Source organism: Lingula anatina, chromosome 1 (genome assembly GCF_051362555.1).
Source record: "Lingula anatina isolate TDL-2025a chromosome 1, LinAna3.0, whole genome shotgun sequence".
Lineage (NCBI taxonomy): Eukaryota > Metazoa > Brachiopoda > Lingulata > Lingulida > Lingulidae > Lingula > Lingula anatina.
The window spans coordinates 62,082,345-62,100,901 of record NC_141767.1 but is presented as its reverse complement, the minus strand read 5'-3'; the positions used below and the strand labels follow the sequence as shown (position 1 = coordinate 62,100,901).

Here is an 18,557-nt window from a genome sequence, read left to right as displayed (position 1 = left end):
TCAATGCTTTATATGGATACACAACCACTTTTTGAAAATTCATTTCAAGTTGATGACATACGGAGTACACATTTGGCCTTCTCTCTGCAACTTCATCCTTATATTGCACTACGGCCTTGAGGTGGGGCACTTTGTCCCATATCTTCAGTATTTTCTGCAGCTGAACATTGTTCTCTACCACCACTACATTGGTCTTACTGTTACTGATGATGTACTCGCAGGCCTCGGGGGAGTTGGTGGCATATATCCCAGTGGCCAAACCACTAAAACAATATAATCACAATATCAATACATTGTTGTGCTGTGTAAAATTCTGAATACTATATTAGATTCTTCATTATGAAAATAAGGCATTTCGCACATGCAAATTCTCACCGCTGGTGTTGTTAATTCCACTAAACATGTCCTATATGCCTGGAGACACATAAATACCCTAAGTAAAAATTATGCTTTAACACATTTATTACTTGTGCTAGGATGCGAATTAGGTAATTTTAGGGTATGTCTCATTATTTTTATAAGAAATTTAATTTATGCCATCATGAAAAAAATTTCCCCAAGTTACCCTGCAAATATTGTCCCAAGGTTGGAGATCAACCATTCCGGTGAGTTGAATCCTAAAATGCCAACCCCTCCAAATGAATCTAAACCAAGCTGAAACATTAATTATTCTAATTTAAATAACATAATCAGGAACAGGTGATACATATCATATTTTTATATATATATACTCACACTGATACAGTTATGATAGCTCTTAAATGCGATATAATTTTTTTCACTTGAAAACATTTTTACAAACTACATTTTCACATTGTGCCAATACGTAAGTTAAGTTGGTACCTTAATGAATGATTTAGCTGCTCTCTTCACATCATCATAGTACTGTCTGTATGACCATGTCTTCCACTCCTCCCCTTCCTTGGTTGCTACAGGGGAAATAAATATGTCATTATCCAATCTTCCTTTATTTGCATGAGTCTAGTCAATTAGATGTATTACTTATAAGGACTATATGCTGAGGAAAGTGCGAAAAAAAAACAAAACAAGGCAGCAAAGCTGTCAAATGTACAGACAAAAAGCAGACAATAACAATGCACAAAACAGGCTACTGTCAATTTTGATGCAAAAGTACATTATGCTTAACTGCAAATTCAACATCAAATTTTAATTATGCTCAACAGGTAATACCAATGTAAGTGAAATGTGTAACAAGCGTAAGGCTTCAGGCGCATGGGAGTTTAAGTTCACACTTTGAAAATGCCAGAATGAGAAAAATGAAAATTTCACATAGAACTGCTTAAATTCAATAATAAATGATAACCCATTTGAGCTGGCTTTCTAATTTGAACTGCATGCCAATCCTACAAATCATACTTGTAAGTTGAAAATAATAATAAGTAACATAGTTTTCTTTTCATAATGTTTGTAGTAGCAGTGCAAAAAAATTTTTGTCAATTTTGATGTAACATTACAAAATAAATTACAGAATAATTATCACCAATTTTTGATTATTGACTATAAATAGCATGGACATGTAGAAAATTTGATTACCATTTGGCTTCATGTCCATGGGAGCTTCGAGTCCCACAATGAATATGCCAACATGATAAAAATGAATATTTCACTAAAATGTATAACTTCCAGAAAAAGAAGCCAATTAGACTGCTTTTCCAACTCAGGCTGCATTTTAGTTCTTTGTTTCTTTTTTGAAAGTTTGACAGTCATAAGTAACATGGTTTTCCCATAATGGTCATCATGGCAGCAGCACCCAAAATTGTGTTTTCTTCTATTTTAATGCAATATTACATAATGCTTAACAGCATAATGACCATCAGTTTTTAATAATAAAAGATCCGTATCATGGATTTTCAGAAAATGTGACTAGCATGGGTCTTCAAGCCCGTGGAGGTTCTAAGTCACACCTTGAAAATGCCAATATGTGAAAAATTAAATTTTCACAAAAAACTGATTAACTGCCAAAAAAATTTACCAAATAGTCTGCATTGCCCACTGAAGCTTTATCTAAGTCCCATGTTTCTTCCTGTAAGTTTGAGAACAGTAAGTGTCATGGTTTTCCTTAAATGGTCATCATGGGAGCAGTGTCCAAAATAGGGGTGTCTTCAAATTTTGATGCACTATTACATAATGTTTAACAGGATAATTACCATCAATTTTTAATAATAAAATATTAGTATCATGGATATTCAGAAAATGTTCCTAGCAAAGGTCTTCAGGCCAAAGGAACTTCAAAGTCACACCTTGAAAATGCCAAAATGTAGACAAGACAGCACTGTCTTGAAATGTTTTTTTACCATTTTTAACAATTTTTTAACATATAACAAAATTAACAATTTACTGCCATTTATATATGATCAACTAAGAAAATTGATGAGATGGGAAAAATATCAACAGAACAGTGTTTAATGTCCAATTTCCTCCATTCTGAGTTTCTGAACATAGTGAATGAATGAATCTGACAAACTGCAATGATATGAGTTTATTTCCATTTTTGAAACTCTATTATACAATACATGATAACAAGTTTACCATCATTTTTACATAATCAACTAACAATGTTGTAAAGATGCAGGAAATGTCAAACAAACACTTTTACGAATCTTATTAGTTAAATAATGAGACTGTTAACATGCCTAAGAATTGAATCTGAGGAAATGTTTAAAAACAGCATAACTTATAAAATAATGGCCCGATTATGCTGATTTTCGAACTTGACCTGCATTTTAGTAAGATTAATTACTCCTGTGAGTTTCATGACAACAGGTCTATCGGTTTTCCTTGAAATGTGTTAACAGTGTTGCACATATGCTGAAAAGTGAAAAAAACAGCATAACTACTAAAATAGTGGCCTGATCATGCCGATTTTCGAACTTGATCTGCGTTTTAGTAAGATTAATTACTCCTGTGAGTTTCATGACAACAGGCCTATCGGTTTTCCTTGAAATGTGTTAACAGTGTTGCATATATGCTAAAAAGTGAAAACACAGCATAAATACTACAATAATTGCCCAAACATGCTGATTTTCGAACTTGACCTGCGTTTTATGAATATTCATCAGCTCTGTAAATATAAAGCCAAAAAGTAAAACTGTCTTCCACTTATCGTGTTAACGATGAAAGTGCACGGCGACGGCGACGGCGACAGGGACGGCGACGACAGACGCAGGTGATGGCAATATGTACAGACACACCTGTGTCTGTACATAAAAAGACATAAGTAAGTGGAAAGACTGAATGGTATCTTGCTATGGAAACTCTGTTCAAAAAGCTTTAGATACTGCATGTATATGCTTGTAGTAGTGAGTAGTATATGGCAAAATATCACATAACTGTATGTTAAATAAAACTGCAAACCAATCAATTTCCATCATTTTTCTTTACTTGCAATTTTGAATTTACATTCAACAGAATGGTACCATTTTGATCACTCGGTCCTACCTAGAGCAGTATTGTTAGGTATTCTCTTTACCACATCCACAAATGCTGACATGATAGTGAGTGGTTTCTCCGAGGCTTCCTCATCAACCTGGAGCTTCACGGCTGCATCACGCTGCCACACACGGAAACTGTCAGCTGGAGCTAACTCGTCCATTCCTGAAATAATTAGGGTCAATTCCTCTAAAGAAACTGGACAATACTCACTATAACACATGAGTGAACTCACAATATACCCAATGTCTTCACATGAAATAAGCTTTGATCAAAAGCTTTGCTATGTTATACACTTAAATAAGATAACCGTTTTATAGTATCTATTACATATGCAATAATAAAATGTTTTACTTTTCTTTAAAAATATGCCTTCTGAAAGTAAAACCCTGCTTGAACCATGTCATAGCTTCCAAGTTTAATCTAATCCAATAATAATAAACGCATAAAAAATAGGCTTTAAAGTAAACATGCTATTTAAATAGCTATAAATTGTATTTTACATGATAAGCATTTGTTCAAGTGTGAAATAACTAGCTGGGAACTCAATAGCCGGTTGGCCCATTGGGTGCCTTTCATCAAGTTTTGATAAATATAAAATTAATACTGAGACAATTCAAGAAACTTAAACTTTTATCAATGTACTTTCCTTCAGCAGAAGGAAACACTTTCTATATGGTCTTGAAGATTTTGCTACATGTTTTGCTAATAATAATAATAATAATAATAATAATAATAATAATAATACTGTCTACCAGTTCCACAGGACTCCACAGCTTTCAGTTATAATCATCCAGTTTTATCTATATTTCGGAAGGTCGTACCGTATATCAAGCCATCTCCTGGGTCCCCTTCTGTTTTGGGGGTGAAAGTGGCACTATAGGTTACTTTAGGCTGGTTGTCCCCTGCAGTGGGTTCTCCTGAACAAACCGGGGGTGTCTGAACGGTTATTTCGGCTTCTTCAACTACTTTCTTTTCTTCCTCTGGAGGTGAAGTATTCTGTTCATTAGTCTTTGCCTCTTCTTTTTCTTTGTCGTGACCATCAATGGCACCATTTTCTTCATCACCCTCACCATTAATACCGTTCATTACAGGTCCATCCTGGGATTGGGAGTCAGAATGCCCATTGGTAAGTGGGGGGTCCGATTCTTCTTCCTTGACACCATTGGTCAATTTGGACTTATCTCTTTCTATATAGGCTCCATTATCCCCATAGTTGTTGTTCTTTGACATGTTAAGGCTGAAAAATACAGCATGGTTTCTCAGCAAGAAAAAATGTATAACTAGAGGATCAGAGAGGCGATACCGCCTCCAGATATTGTACCACCAGCTGGAGTAAGCACATTCGTATGGAAAACCAAATAAAAAAAGGGACACCACCTCCAGTCTTGTGCTTAACAAGCTCTATAAAATGCAATCAACAAGAGTTCTCAAAATATGTAAAAAAAAAAAAAAAAAAAAAAATGGTCCAATCATGCAGATTTTGGAATTGACCTGTATTTTCCTAACATTGATCACTCCTGTGATTTTCTAGACAATAGACCTATTGGTTTTCCTTGAAATGTGTTATCAATGTTGCATGTGTAGTATGCTGACAAAAGAGTAAACCTTGGGCAACACTATGGGCATATCTCTGCTAGTTTTGAAGATATGAGGGGCAAGAAAATATGCAAAGTTAAGTGCTTGGTGAAAAAGTAGGTCAAAGGTCAATTTCAAAGTCACAGTATATGACTTCCTATTCAAGTTCAGGCCTACCCATCTACCAGACTCGGCACATAAGGATCCTGAATTAACCGGTATATCGGACCACACTACCCGTTTTCAAGGTGTGTGTCAGATCGCATTAAGGAGTATCATACCCCAGAACAATTTTTGTAGGACTACCGAGGGCTCATCCTGTCGGTTTTCTGACTGATACTTCGAAATGCGATCTGACACCCACCTTGAAACTGGGTAGTGTGGTCCGATAAACCGGTTAATTCAGGAACCTTATGTGCCGAGTCTGGTAGTTGGGTAGGCCTAAAGTTCAATAGTAACCATGGGAATTTCTTTGCCAATTTTGAAGATATAAATGCCAGAAAACATGCAAGGTGCAGGTCATCATAAAAAGTAGGTCAAAGCTCAATTTCAAGGTCACAGTTAGATTGCCAGTATATTACTTCCTATTCAAGTTCAACAGTAACTTTGGGTGTATCTCTGCCAGTTTTCAAGATATAGAGGATATAAAATTTGCAAAGTTCAGTTCTTGGTGAAAAAGTAGGTCAAAGGTCAATTTCAAGGTCACAGTATATGACTTCCTATTCAAGTTCAATAGTAACCATGGGAATTTCTTTGCCAATTTTGGAGATATAAATGCCAGAAAACATGCAAGGTGCAGTTCATCATAAAAAGTAGGTCAAAGCTCAATTTCAAGGTCATAGTTAGATTGCCAGTATATGACTTCCTATTCAAGTTCAACAGTAACTTTGGGTGTATCTCTGCCAGTTTTAGAGATATAAAGGATAGAAAATTTGCAAAGTTCAGTTCATGGTGAAAATTAGGTCAAAGGTCAATTTCAGGGTCACAGTAAGATTGCATGTATATGACTTCCTAATCAAGTTCAATAGTAACTATGGTCATATCTTTGCCAGTTTTGGAGATATGAAGATCAGAAAAATTGCAAAGTGCAGTTCATAATGAAAAGTAGGTCAAAGGTCAATTTCAAGGTCACAGTTAGATTGCCAGTATATGACTTCCTGTTCAAGTTCATTAGGAACTATGGGCATATCTCTGCTAATTTTGGAGTAATTCACAATTTATTTTCACCACTGAATATTGCGTTGTACTTTTTTATATAGCGCAACGCCTAAACCGTATTGAAAACAAAAATGTGGACACCACCTCCAGTATTGTGCTTGACAAGTCCTACAAATTGCAAAATTCAAAAGGTCTCTGGCATTTACGGTTCCAGAATTTGAGAGAGTTTTCAGTTTCATATCTAATGGCCGCTTCTCCCATGAAAATGCACCTATTGACCCCAAACTCTCAAAGATGAAAGGAGACCCTGATTGTAACCCCTCACCATAATATGAGAGCTTAGGTCTATGTAGATTCTGAAAATTGGTACAAACAAATATTTTTTTGCAGAAAAGTCCCATTTTTAGAAAATTTTGGCCCGTTTGACCTTGAAATAAAGGTCAAAAGTCAAATCTTAGGGCATATTTGGAATCTCCACATATGACTTTCGGTCAGACTTCTGTAGTAATTTTTCCCATAATTCCTTCGGTTTGGGGGATATTTAGCATTGAATTTTCCAAAATTTTGACAAGGGTGTGTTTCAACGAGCGTCACGCCCAGGCCAAAGCACCGACTAAGACAAAAATACCAGGGGGTTCAAGTTGAGATTATACGTGACCTAAATCCAAGAGATGGGGACACAGGTCCTTGCGGTCTAGGAGGAGAAGCGGTAACGGTGACTTGTATCCCACAACACCCTGCGGAGCCAATGGAGCCGGCGGAGCTTACGGAGCTGTACGAGACGGGCCGAGACTAAAACCATGAGTACCGCCAGCGTACACGCTGGTGGTACTGATTAATTATAAACTGAAGGGTTCCCCCCCCCCCCCAATTTTCCCTTATATAACCTTGTCATATGTCATTGGCACAGGCATACATTTTGGCACACATGCTAGTGTACCATGGCACAGATGTCAGACACTACTTTATCTGTAGACAGGGATTATAGTTAAGTACACATACACTGAAAAAACATGAGAAAACAAGAGGTTCAGGCTGCTTAATCGCCTGTGCTCAACCTACACTTAAAGACCAAAGTTTATGAGACACGTAAACACTAACTCAAATATGACGTGGAGTAAAATTTACAGCCATCTACTGCTAGTATCACTGCTTGGACTCCTTGCACACCAAAAAAGTGTAACTCTTTATAGTAAACAGCTTAATACTTTCCCTCCCTCCCCTCTTTTAAAATCCCCCACAACTACATGTACTAATCAAAAGTTTAACCTTAAGCTCTAGTTGCCAGAATCTGAACTCTTTGTAAAAATATGCCCCACCAGTTCAAGAAGTGGTCCTAGCAAGGTGAGCTCTTGCCCAATATGGACGTCTCTGCTGCCAGGCAACTTGGACCTCGTGTGGTCAGAGGCCGTAATATACACCTTAGTCAAACACTAGCAGATAGATGTCCCCTGATAACCCTGCTGACTGTAGCATTAAAGTTAGCCTGTGCTTTATTTTTCAGTGAATCTATTTGAAATTGGTGGAAATCATAAAATATTAAAGTTATCTTGAGCCCATTTTTTTTCTCTTTGGTCAGAGTGAATTTTCTTTTACATGTGCACAAAAGAATGCTAGCTTAATAATCTACTATACTGTAGCCTATTTAGCTAAATAATTATCAAAATGGATTTCAATGCATTTAAATTGAAGAATCAGAGATAAGTGATCTAAATCATTTGACTTTCTGTAAAAAATTAGTCATTATAATATTCTTTCAAGCATTACATCTTACAGCATATGGGTAGATCCACTGATGGATCTTTTTTGCCCTAACTGGTGCTTATCATTGACCCCAATAACCTGCCTTACCTTATCAAAAACTAGTACATCAAACAAGTGCACAGTGCACTGGAAACTGTGTTACATGTTTCATGTTTGCATTAAAATTTCACTGACAGGCAACTTAAATTCTACCAGCAGGTTACACAGATCAGCAGAATATCATACGCTTTGCCCAAAACAAAAATGAACCATACATCCCAATTTCTTGTCACTCCTTTCAAGGAGTCAGTTTTCTTTTTTTTTTTTTAATTGCTGTAGCAATTTAATCATTTTCATGAAATAATATCTCATCTACTTCACTGATCATTAAGGTAAGGATACATGTGCTGAATAGATCCATATATTTATATTATATCTGAAAGCTAAAATTACAATGTTATTACCCAGTGCGGCATATGTGGAATATAAGGGTGCATTCCCAGAGATTTATATCGATCCAGAGATTTAGATTTAGATTGACCTAACTCCCTGGGGGTTTACGCTAAATTGCAGTCAGCCGAGCGCGCACCATAGTTAATTACCCCCTTACAGCTTTAAGTAGGCGGGACAGACACTTAAGCCGGCTAAGCTGACAGTAATCTTGTGAGACTCCCCACAGATCGATCTAAAATCTATGGGAATGGGGTCTAAGACTGATTGCATGTTTAGGTGAGCTCAAATTGTATGTAACCATGGGTGAGGTCAAATGCAATGAAATCCAATGAAAGTTACTAATTCAGTGTGGTCAATAGTTGCCCCTATGCGACACTGACTGGACAATTAATATGAACTATACCTAAAGACTTGGATAAAACAACTTATTAATTCAAAATCTTCCACAAACTGGATTTGGTGTTACTGACTTGGCATGACAACCAGAGTCCTTAACATAATATTTAATGTTATAGAATGTTATCATATGGGATGCCAAATGAATCCCCTGTAGAGGACTAGGCACTTGGTGACATCATTTAGACTATTTTCAGTTTAAATTGACCCTGCTTTTAATGCATGTCAAGATCAAAAAGTATTCATTCCTCACTCCAAGGTTCACCCCCACAATGACTTTAATATGACCATGCATGTTCTGCATGATGTTCTGAACAAATTACCATCATAATATGTATAGAAACCTCAGCTTTAGATAAAAAATGGAGATTGAAATAGGATGGGTAAGCCTGGGTAAGCCCAAAAGTCCAGCACTAGTTTTGACTTAGGTCTATAACAAACTGGGGGTAAAGTATGTGGATATATTTTGTTTACTTTGTGTCCAAGGAAATGAAGTTCATTAAGAAACTAGAAAAGGAGTAGAGAGAGTAACTTTGTCCCTTAATAAAACTCATGCCCATTAAGGATTTATATGCATTTTATACACATTAACTGAGACTGTTTGGCCTGTTGAAAAAAAATGAATGATATTACTGAACAGCCCTGAAGATTGTGGAAAAAATAATAGGTATATTATTTATGGAGACATTAGCTTTGACCAACACACGAAGAATCATTAATTGTTTAACCAGAGAATACTTTGAAATGAATTGGTTATATGATTTTTTAAACTATAGAAAGTAAATATAACAACTGAATAACACTAAATAAATATTCATGCATATGTTAAAATTCAAAGAATTTTAGAGGAAGACATGATCTTTAAACTTATTCCAAAACAAAACTGGTGAAAACACTGACATATACATATCATACCTCTTTGTGGGACTTATTACTTTTTCCGATGAAATTGACGTATCCCCTTCTCCAACTGAATTCATACTTTGGACTGTGTCATTAGGATCATATGGCTTCTCAGCCTCAGTAGACATCTTCTTGGACCTTTGTTTCTTTCTGTCTCTATTGAATCTAGCTGTGTAACATTTACATATAGATCTTCTTTATCTGTTGGAAAAAAAATAATAATGAAATATATGAAGACCAGATAAATAAAACTAGACAAATAGTGTCTTGAACTGATGGTCTTGTTGGACACCAGAACATTGACGTCAAACAGAGTGCACTTACAATAAGATTTGTTAATTAATATCTTCAAGTAATAATGAGGAGACAGCGATCTTTATGTGGTACAGTCTTAATGATGCACTGTCTCTTGTGTGAGCTTTTAAATCACTAACATGTTCAACACATTTCAGATAAATCAATAGTTTTATGACCCAGTGCATATCAGATCAATCAAGAGTTTCATTCCATAACTTGAAGCATATGATATAATATGTACATAGGGATTCAAGACAAAAGCTTCTGGCATCAGTTTAACTTGCTTCACCCATTTCTTATGTACTTTTTATCACTAAAAAAAGTTTTGTTTCAATAAAGTTGCCTTTAAACATATGTGCTATCACCTTTGGACAGCTGCTTGTGCATATTCAATCAAAATGCAAAACACATATTATTTAAATATGCAGAAATAAGATTCTAACATATGCCTCATGCTATATATTCATTTCAAATATTCATTACATACAATACAATTAATCACACCTGCACTGCAGAACACACACACGTCTCCTCATTATTACTTGAAGATATACACAAATACTTGTACAACATACATAAACCTTATCCCACACTGCACGTATACATGTGCAATATACAGCTTCTACATGTATACTTGTAGATCAATGCGGGCACATTTACTATCTGCAGTCCTCCACTTTCCCCAATAAACACACTCAAACATTAATTTATACGTTATAATCTTCATCTGTGATGCCATTGAATGACAAGTATCACCAAATGACAAGTGTCATGCTTGACAGTCAATTCAGAATGGCAACATTTGGACAGCCCAGGGGTGTGGCAACACTGGGACAGCTTAGGGATGGGGCACACTGGGACAGCTAAAGGATGTGACAACACTGGGACAACCCAGGTGTGTGGCATCACTGGGACAGCCCAGGGATGTTGCATCATTGGGACAGCCTAAGGGTGTGACAGCAGTAGGGCATTTTCAGAGTTTGGCAACACTGGGAGAGCCCAAGGGTGTGGCCTGATTGGGACAGCTTAGCAGGCTTAGGGGTGTGGCAAGACTGGGACAGCCAAATGAGTCATCACACTCATTACTGACCCTAATTTTACCAACCTCTCGTCATGTCTACACTATGTTGTTTTAACAAGATAACTGTCACAGTGTGTACAGACAGAGACACTTACTACCACATATCTCCTGGTCAACAGAGAGATATACAGACAATTAATGCACTAACTAGGTAGTTATTACTAGGGCCCATATATTGATAATGGCTTCAAGGTAGTTATAAAAGGAACTGAATAAGAGCTCTGTATGAACCAGCATCCACATTTTGATATTTTGTCACCATGTACCTAGCAATCAGTGCACATAAATTCAATGATATATCAACCCAGTTCTTCATCTTACAAGACTACAAACCTTAAATGCCAGGTGTGCATCCAGGTGAAAAACCTTTAGAATTGGACCTGTGTTTATCTTGACCACATACCTATGCTAAACCAAAGATGGGCTCAGTAATAACCTCACCTGTAAAGGGGATTTTGACTTCTGATGCTGTGTCAGCAAACATGCATAATTTCTTTGCTTTAAGAAATGTTGACATAAAAGTAAATCGTGACTGACAAAGGCAAAGGATATCAGTTCAACCTTTAAACTAGATTCTAAGCAAAATAGTCAAAAAGTTGTACCTTCTCTACGTATGAACTCTGGTTATCAATTCATGCAGCCATTATAAAGGGGGAGAGGAAGTATTCTAAAAAGTCCCCCCAAAACATATGAAGTTGTGTCAATTTGGTCGTTTCAAGAATATATGATCAATTTACCTGCAAATGTAACTACTGTCATGAAATTTCCCAAGTTGTGACCTTTTAAGAAAACTACCCAAAAATTTTAACTACATCAAATCAAAAGTGAATACTCACGGACCTGGAAAGCTTTCTCCGGTTACAGGGAGCTATGCTCACTTAATGCTGATGAATCAACATTCATACAGTGAATCAAACTGAGGATTTAACATATATGCATGAACTTTGCCCCTGGTTGCCTGATCTTACACAAAACCAAAGTCCAGTTGAGGAGGGAGGTGTGTCTTAAGGACACTTTGATTGAGTTCTACAAACAAGGTAACATGTAGATGGAAGCTTGATAACATGGAGACATATCATGACATATACTGAGGGCGGGGATGGGGAGGGAGGGGGACAAAAACTTTCAGTTTCAGTCTTCTCAAACATTCCCTTGAAATCTGGATTGACTTCATACTTGAAAAATAAAAGATGAATCTGCTTTATTTTATCTTTTAAATAACATACCAGTTATCCAAGAAATGTGTTACATCTTATTTTATTCAAACCATATGGAACTCACTTTTAAAAACTTAAGCATTCACTAACACTTTAGCTTTGCCCTACTGCCTTGTATAAAAATGAATCCATCCATATTAATGACAAAGGTCCAATACATAAAGGATATTAACATGGTTATGGTTGGTATGTTCAAATGAAAAAAACATTGATTTTAATCTTACTTCCATTTAAGTCCTAAAGAGTCAAGATAATTGCATAAACATGAATATCTATTCATCATAAAAATTCTGACAGGTCTTCTTAAAAAGTAGAAAATTTTGAAAAAAAAAAGTGTTCATGTGACAGTGTTTACTTCTGCCTTATGTCTAAAAATATCCAATCAGGCTAAATTTTTTAACCTAATAATTTTTGATACTTTGGTTGATAGAAAGGGACGTGGGTATCACATGCACTACTAATGCACTCACCTATGTTTCACCTATGGCGAGTAGATATTATAACAGATTGGAAGGTACACAATTTAGGTAAACAAATACCCATGTAGTATAAGAGAATGTCTGATATCATTGTATATTGTTGGAATTCTGAACTGATGCTTTTTAGCATATAAAAATATCATGTTTAGTTAAAAAATTTCAATGAGCATCAGATGTTATAATTAAGAAAGTTGCCTGGATACACATCTCCAATAGCCTGGTTTTTAAAAGAAAAGGACCATCAGGCTTTATTTAACAAATATCCATACCTTATACCCCCCCCCTCCCCCAAAGAAAAAAAGGAAATACAACTTCCATTCAAAACTGTGTCGCAGACTTTCAGTGCATGCTTTCCACATGTTCCTTGGACTCTATTCAAGGACTAACTTTCAATGGCAGACAAAGCAAACACAGTCTGCTGTCCCCAAGTCAAGGCTGGAGCAAGTAAATAACCAAGACTGATAAGCTAGTCAATTCAAAAATTTATTCATACCTAATCACTGAAAGTAAAAAAAGGACCTAAGTAGTAAATTTTTTCCCATTGCAGAACTAGTCTAATTATTACCTTTAAAAAATTCAATGATAAATTGGCAAATCTTCAGTGGGAATTTCCCCCATGAAACAATGTTGCTCACATTTTTATATGTTCTCTTTCATATCATGTCAAATTCACCTCATATTGTACAAACAATTCATTCAAACACTTTTTTCTTTTCACTGCCCTTACACCATGAAAAGCTGCATGATACAGATTTTTTAAATGTCATTTTCTTTGCATTTGGATTTGCTTGAGTTTATATGTTACAAACTCAGTGTCTCAATATATATGGGACCCATTAATATGATAAAAAATTATAACTGAGAGAAGAAACTGAGACAAGATTACATGTCCTGGAAATTAATATGGTAACAATTAAAAAGATGTTAATTTGATGTCTCTGGCTCAAAGGATGCATTTTATACAGAATGTACCATATCGAAAGAAGAGTGTGTCAAGGTGATTGACAACTTCACTTGTCAAATTCAAGCATGTCATCAGTACTATGGCTGTCATTTGGAACATGTGCTGTAAAAATGCATGGTGTATATCAAGACACTCTGTATGCTATTTTATAAAAGTTTTGATGTGACATCCCCCTCCTTTGTATTCCTTGAATGCTTTGCAGTTTGGATTGCAACACAATACATGTACCTTGTTAATTTCACTGCCCTGGGAGAAAATTGAGTTTTAAAAACAGTCTCAAAGGTGAAGTTACTACTTAAGAAGTTTGACAGATAAATAATAAAGTTTTCAGGCAAAGCATGACATTTGTTAAACAAACAAAAGACACATTCACTGTTTTAATAAGGAATATGACATTTCAATTTAAGCATTAAAATCACAATTCAACAAAAAACATAGTTTGAAACCATAGTATCACTATTAGTAAAAACAACCAGTTTTTTTGTATTACTATTTTTATTTATTTATTTAGTTTATCTATTCTTTTTTTCAGAAGGGTTTTATATCATAATCATTATAGTTTTGGGTTTATGTGTAATAATTTTCATAGACAATGTGCATGTAAATTGTCAAGAAACGAACCAGTCTAGTGTTCCTCAGAGAAAGCGTAGCTGCCGACGTCTTTGTGCAAGTTCTGGCGGAAAAGTTCTAGAGGAAAAGCTAACAGAGGCAGACCAAATGTAACTTACTCTGGCACCATCAGGAATGAATACTGGTCTGCAAACAAATGGAATCCTCGCAATAACGAAAAAGAAATAACTCTGGTCTAAACACTTTGCTGCTGCTGTTGTCTTCCGCCCAAAGGTGAAAAATGACGATTGTCATGAGATGCCGTCCTTGGCAGCTACGCTAGATGTTAATTGTTTTTTTTTTATTCTTAATGGCACTTTATTGCCTTCGGATGACTCTTCTTTTTTCTCTTATCCATGCTTCCTTAAACATGGCATTAACTTTTCCCGTTAAAATGCCAATAATTTGCCAAATTAATATCATTGATCACCAGAAGGAACCCAAACGAAAAAATTCTCTAATATACTGTTGCTTGAAGGTAGAGCAAGGAATTATAAAAGAACACAAATGAGCTCTTTGAATAATACATTTTGTCTTAGTTTGAACTTAATTATTGAAATCGCAGAAACAATATTCTGTTGGAATATTCCATTATTTTTAAAAATAGTTTATAAACTGTAAACAATTGTTCGGAATTTTTATTTCTTGGACAGTTGGACAAATGGACAGCTGCTTTACAGGACACATTTACCTACCAGCTTTATCCTATTACATACCCTGAGGAAAACAGTTTTGAAGAATGGAAGAGTTTAAAAGCAAATAAACCATGTGTCACTCAAAGATTATTTTTACCGGTAAGCTGGCAAATCACCAAATGTGTCGGTTGCAATACATTTATCCAGTCTGTTCTAATACACTCTTTCACTTAACTTTAAGAGATAGATAAATTCCATTACTTGGAATTTGTTATATTCGTTTGAAAATTAGATTTTAATCTTGAATGGCGATTTAAATGGTGATATAACAAAAATGAATTTATAAGTATTGAGGTTCATGAACAGATAAAACCCCAAGCAGTAGAGGCAGTTGTTTCCCACCACTAGTTTCATGTTTGGAAGCAGGGAGTGGAGTTGTGGTCTGGGTCAGTTTTAAAGGAATTCTTAAGTATTTGATTCTGATGAGTATTTTTGAAAACAATTTTTAAACCTGCAGACGGCAACTGGATCCAATTTCTCTCTTTGCAGACTCTCTTGGAGGATGTTGATTCCGTGCTGTATGTGGACACAGATATCTTATTTTTGCGACCTTTTGTTGATCTCTGGAACTTCTTTAAGTATTTCAACTCTAGTCATATAGCAGCCCTTGCTCCTGAACGTATGCATAGATTAGATGGGTACGATCATTTTGTTCTGCTTCCACATTATGGATTGAAGGGTAAGAATATTAAAGCTTTTACATTATCTGCTTGTATCATTGTGGCAGAAAGTCTCGCAAATTTTCGTAAAAAATGGCGACATTTTTCTGGACTTGAGCTGCATTTCATCCAGTCTTTTCTATTCACGCGTGACATCACACACCGTCGTCATCCTCGTTTCAAGACTATCTCGGATTTCCCCTTTGAGAACTGGGCGGTAAAGCATACCGTGCGTTGACATATATCTATTGTGACGAGATTTCATCTCCAAATTTCTGTTATTTAAAGACCTACAGTAGGTAAGCCAGGTTATGTGAAAAGTAATACTACCAACACATACCACTGACCTACTAGTACACACATATACTTGGCTGTCACCCTATGGCTGATAACTGAATAAAGGATATTGTGTATACGTGGCAAATTCATAAGATTTATTGAAAATTCTACATCATTAAAATATTTTTGCATTATGATAAACTAGTGTGGTAGACTATAGTCATTTTGTGTGATTTATGTAATCATTAACCAATTAAGGTTTTTGAAAAACTCAACAGTATGTTAGATAATCTACCTATTCAGCTTTTCTCTAGGCTCTCCGAATAGACACAATGTTTTGATCCGTTCGATTACCCCACCACCAGTGCCACCACCACACGTACACACACACACACACACCACTCCTTCTGTACGTGCTACACCTATCAGTACCACTGTACTACCAGTGCCCGTGCCACTGCACAGGTGAGCTGGAAGGGACTGCCTGGCATTCTGCATGTGTGATTTACTAAAGAGATGTTCCTGTACCTCATGTATCAGGGGCGTAACCAGGCATACGCACGGATGCACTGTGCGTACAATTTTTGAGCCAACCATGATATTATTCTCCATAACAGGCCTTCCCAACTACCAGACTCGGCACCTACGGGTCCAGTATAAACCGGTTTATCAGACCACACTACCCGTTTTCAAGGTGTGTGTCAGATCGCATTACAGAGTATCAGCAACCACACCGATTTTGCCTGGTGCGCGATGTGATAGCAATGATCCTAAGCGGGGTTGGAAAGTAGTGCATCTCTTCTAGATTCATGCGCTGCTGCAATTTTCTCTGTTTATGCTAAAATCTGACAGTAGGCCCCTACCGCAATTTTTAACATAAAATTTAGGTTCGGACATAGCCAATTATGTTTTGTAAATAAGAACTTGCAAACTTATATATTAATTTAGAAAAGTAGACCTAATTTTGATAGCGGAAGCATATTCTGTCGGGGGTTAAATATTTTCATGACTACCGGGATGGACGAGATTGAGGGCAGGGGTAATCCTAGAGAGGGGTGAGAAACGTCCATTGTTCTCGTCAGCGAGGCTGTCCTTTTTCAGGGTTTGTACGCACGGACAGAAAACTTAAGTATTGTGGTAGTAGGCCTACTAGTAGATATCAGCCTGTAGTCTTGAACAAGCGCCTCGATGACGAGTGAACAGTTGTCAAAAACAAAAGACCCAGGTGTGGTAGTTCAACTACTGTTCATGCGTGCCGCAACGACCAAACCTAATTGCTCCTCAAGGTCACAAAACAATAACCGGTACTGACGGCTAGGCTCGTCTTAATCATATAAGTCGCGCGTTTCCACCCCCTGATTGAGGGAGTCGTCTGTTGTATTCATACGACTCCTACTTGACGAAAACGAGGCGCGATACCCGGATGACAGGTAGGCTTACAGAATTTGTGATAGGGTATGATACTCTTTTATGCGATCTGACACACACCTTGAAAACGGGTAGTGTGGTCAGATATACCGGTTTATTCTGGACCCGTAGGTGCCGAGTCTGGTAGTTGGGAAGGCCTGCATAAATTCAGTGTATTTTTCACGGAATATAATCCTGGGAATTTTCAAAATCTGTGCGTACAATTTTAAAAGGTCTAGTTACGCCCCTGTGTATTTTTCCAAATTTTCACTATAGGCCAAACTTGCTTATTTCAATCAGTTTTACCATTAGGCACCAAAACATACTGGAAACAGTGTGCATAAGGCGCATCTTCGATCTACACTACAGCCAGTCGAAAATAAATGAATGAGCCACGCTGCAGCACACAGAGAGCCGTGCTCCCATGATGTAAGAATTCACACCAAAAGTTAAGTTATAACCTTCAAAATCTTTTCGTACACAACACATGCACAGTGGGAAAAACTTACGGTGTTCAACTTTTAATCTTCAGTATACGTTCATTTACTAGAAATGATGACACGGCGTGTGTGTATTACCTTCAGGCATGGAGGCTGTGAATAAATGGCTCTTCACCTTAGCCAATCAAAAGCATTGCTCTCACGGTTTATCCAATCAGGTTGCGTGATGTCAAATTGACCTATTTATCTTTACCGCGGGTAGTAAAGACCTCGTGACATAAATATTTACCATGATGATCACCTCATTGATGGGGTGATTTCTACGTGTAAGCGTAAGCAATATCACTTCCAATTAGGGCATTAATCACCACATATAACATTACACCTGAGCAACATGAAAAGTTGTTGTTTTTTTCTGGACAGAGCAGATGCAAAGTAATAATTACCTCCGCCAAGGAGGTTATGTTTTCACCCCTGTTTGTCTGTTTGTTGTGTTGTGTGTCTGTCATCAACATAACTCGAAAAGTTATGGACCGATTTTGATGAAATTTTCAGGGTAGGTCAGAGAAGGGTTAACTTAGAAAAAACGAAGTGATTAGTTTTTGGTGGTGATCCAGATCAATAATCAACCAATAATCAATAATAATCAATAATTGCTGTCTTGGCGGAGGTCTGCGCTCTTAGAGTGCTTTTCTAGTTTAGGGGCCTACTGCATATTATGCTACAATAAAATAGAAATGGGACAGAAG

General features: G+C 36.6%; 1 protein-coding gene across 5 annotated transcripts in view; it reads right to left on the bottom strand.

Annotated features, from left to right (window-relative positions):
• Positions 1-18,010, bottom strand: part of LOC106155420 (long-chain-fatty-acid--CoA ligase ACSBG2) — a 28,958-nt gene extending 10,948 nt beyond the window's left edge. For 2 of the 5 annotated variants that reach the window (XM_087016983.1, XM_087017007.1), the window contains exons 1-7: positions 17,878-18,010; positions 9,694-9,882; positions 4,275-4,690; positions 3,460-3,615; positions 844-929; positions 566-654; positions 62-263 (exon numbers count right to left, since the gene is read on the bottom strand). In XM_087016983.1, the coding sequence (XP_086873109.1) occupies positions 62-263; positions 566-654; positions 844-929; positions 3,460-3,615; positions 4,275-4,690; positions 9,694-9,809 (1,065 nt within the window). In that variant the 5' untranslated portion in view covers positions 9,810-9,882; positions 17,878-18,010. Of the gene's footprint in view, positions 1-61; positions 264-565; positions 655-843; positions 930-3,459; positions 3,616-4,274; positions 4,691-7,505; positions 7,621-9,693; positions 9,883-11,899; positions 12,087-17,877 lie in introns of those variants that run through there. The other 3 variants (XM_087017003.1, XM_087016992.1, XM_087017013.1) reach the window with 3 other exon arrangements.
• Positions 18,011-18,557: the final 547 nt, after the last annotated feature.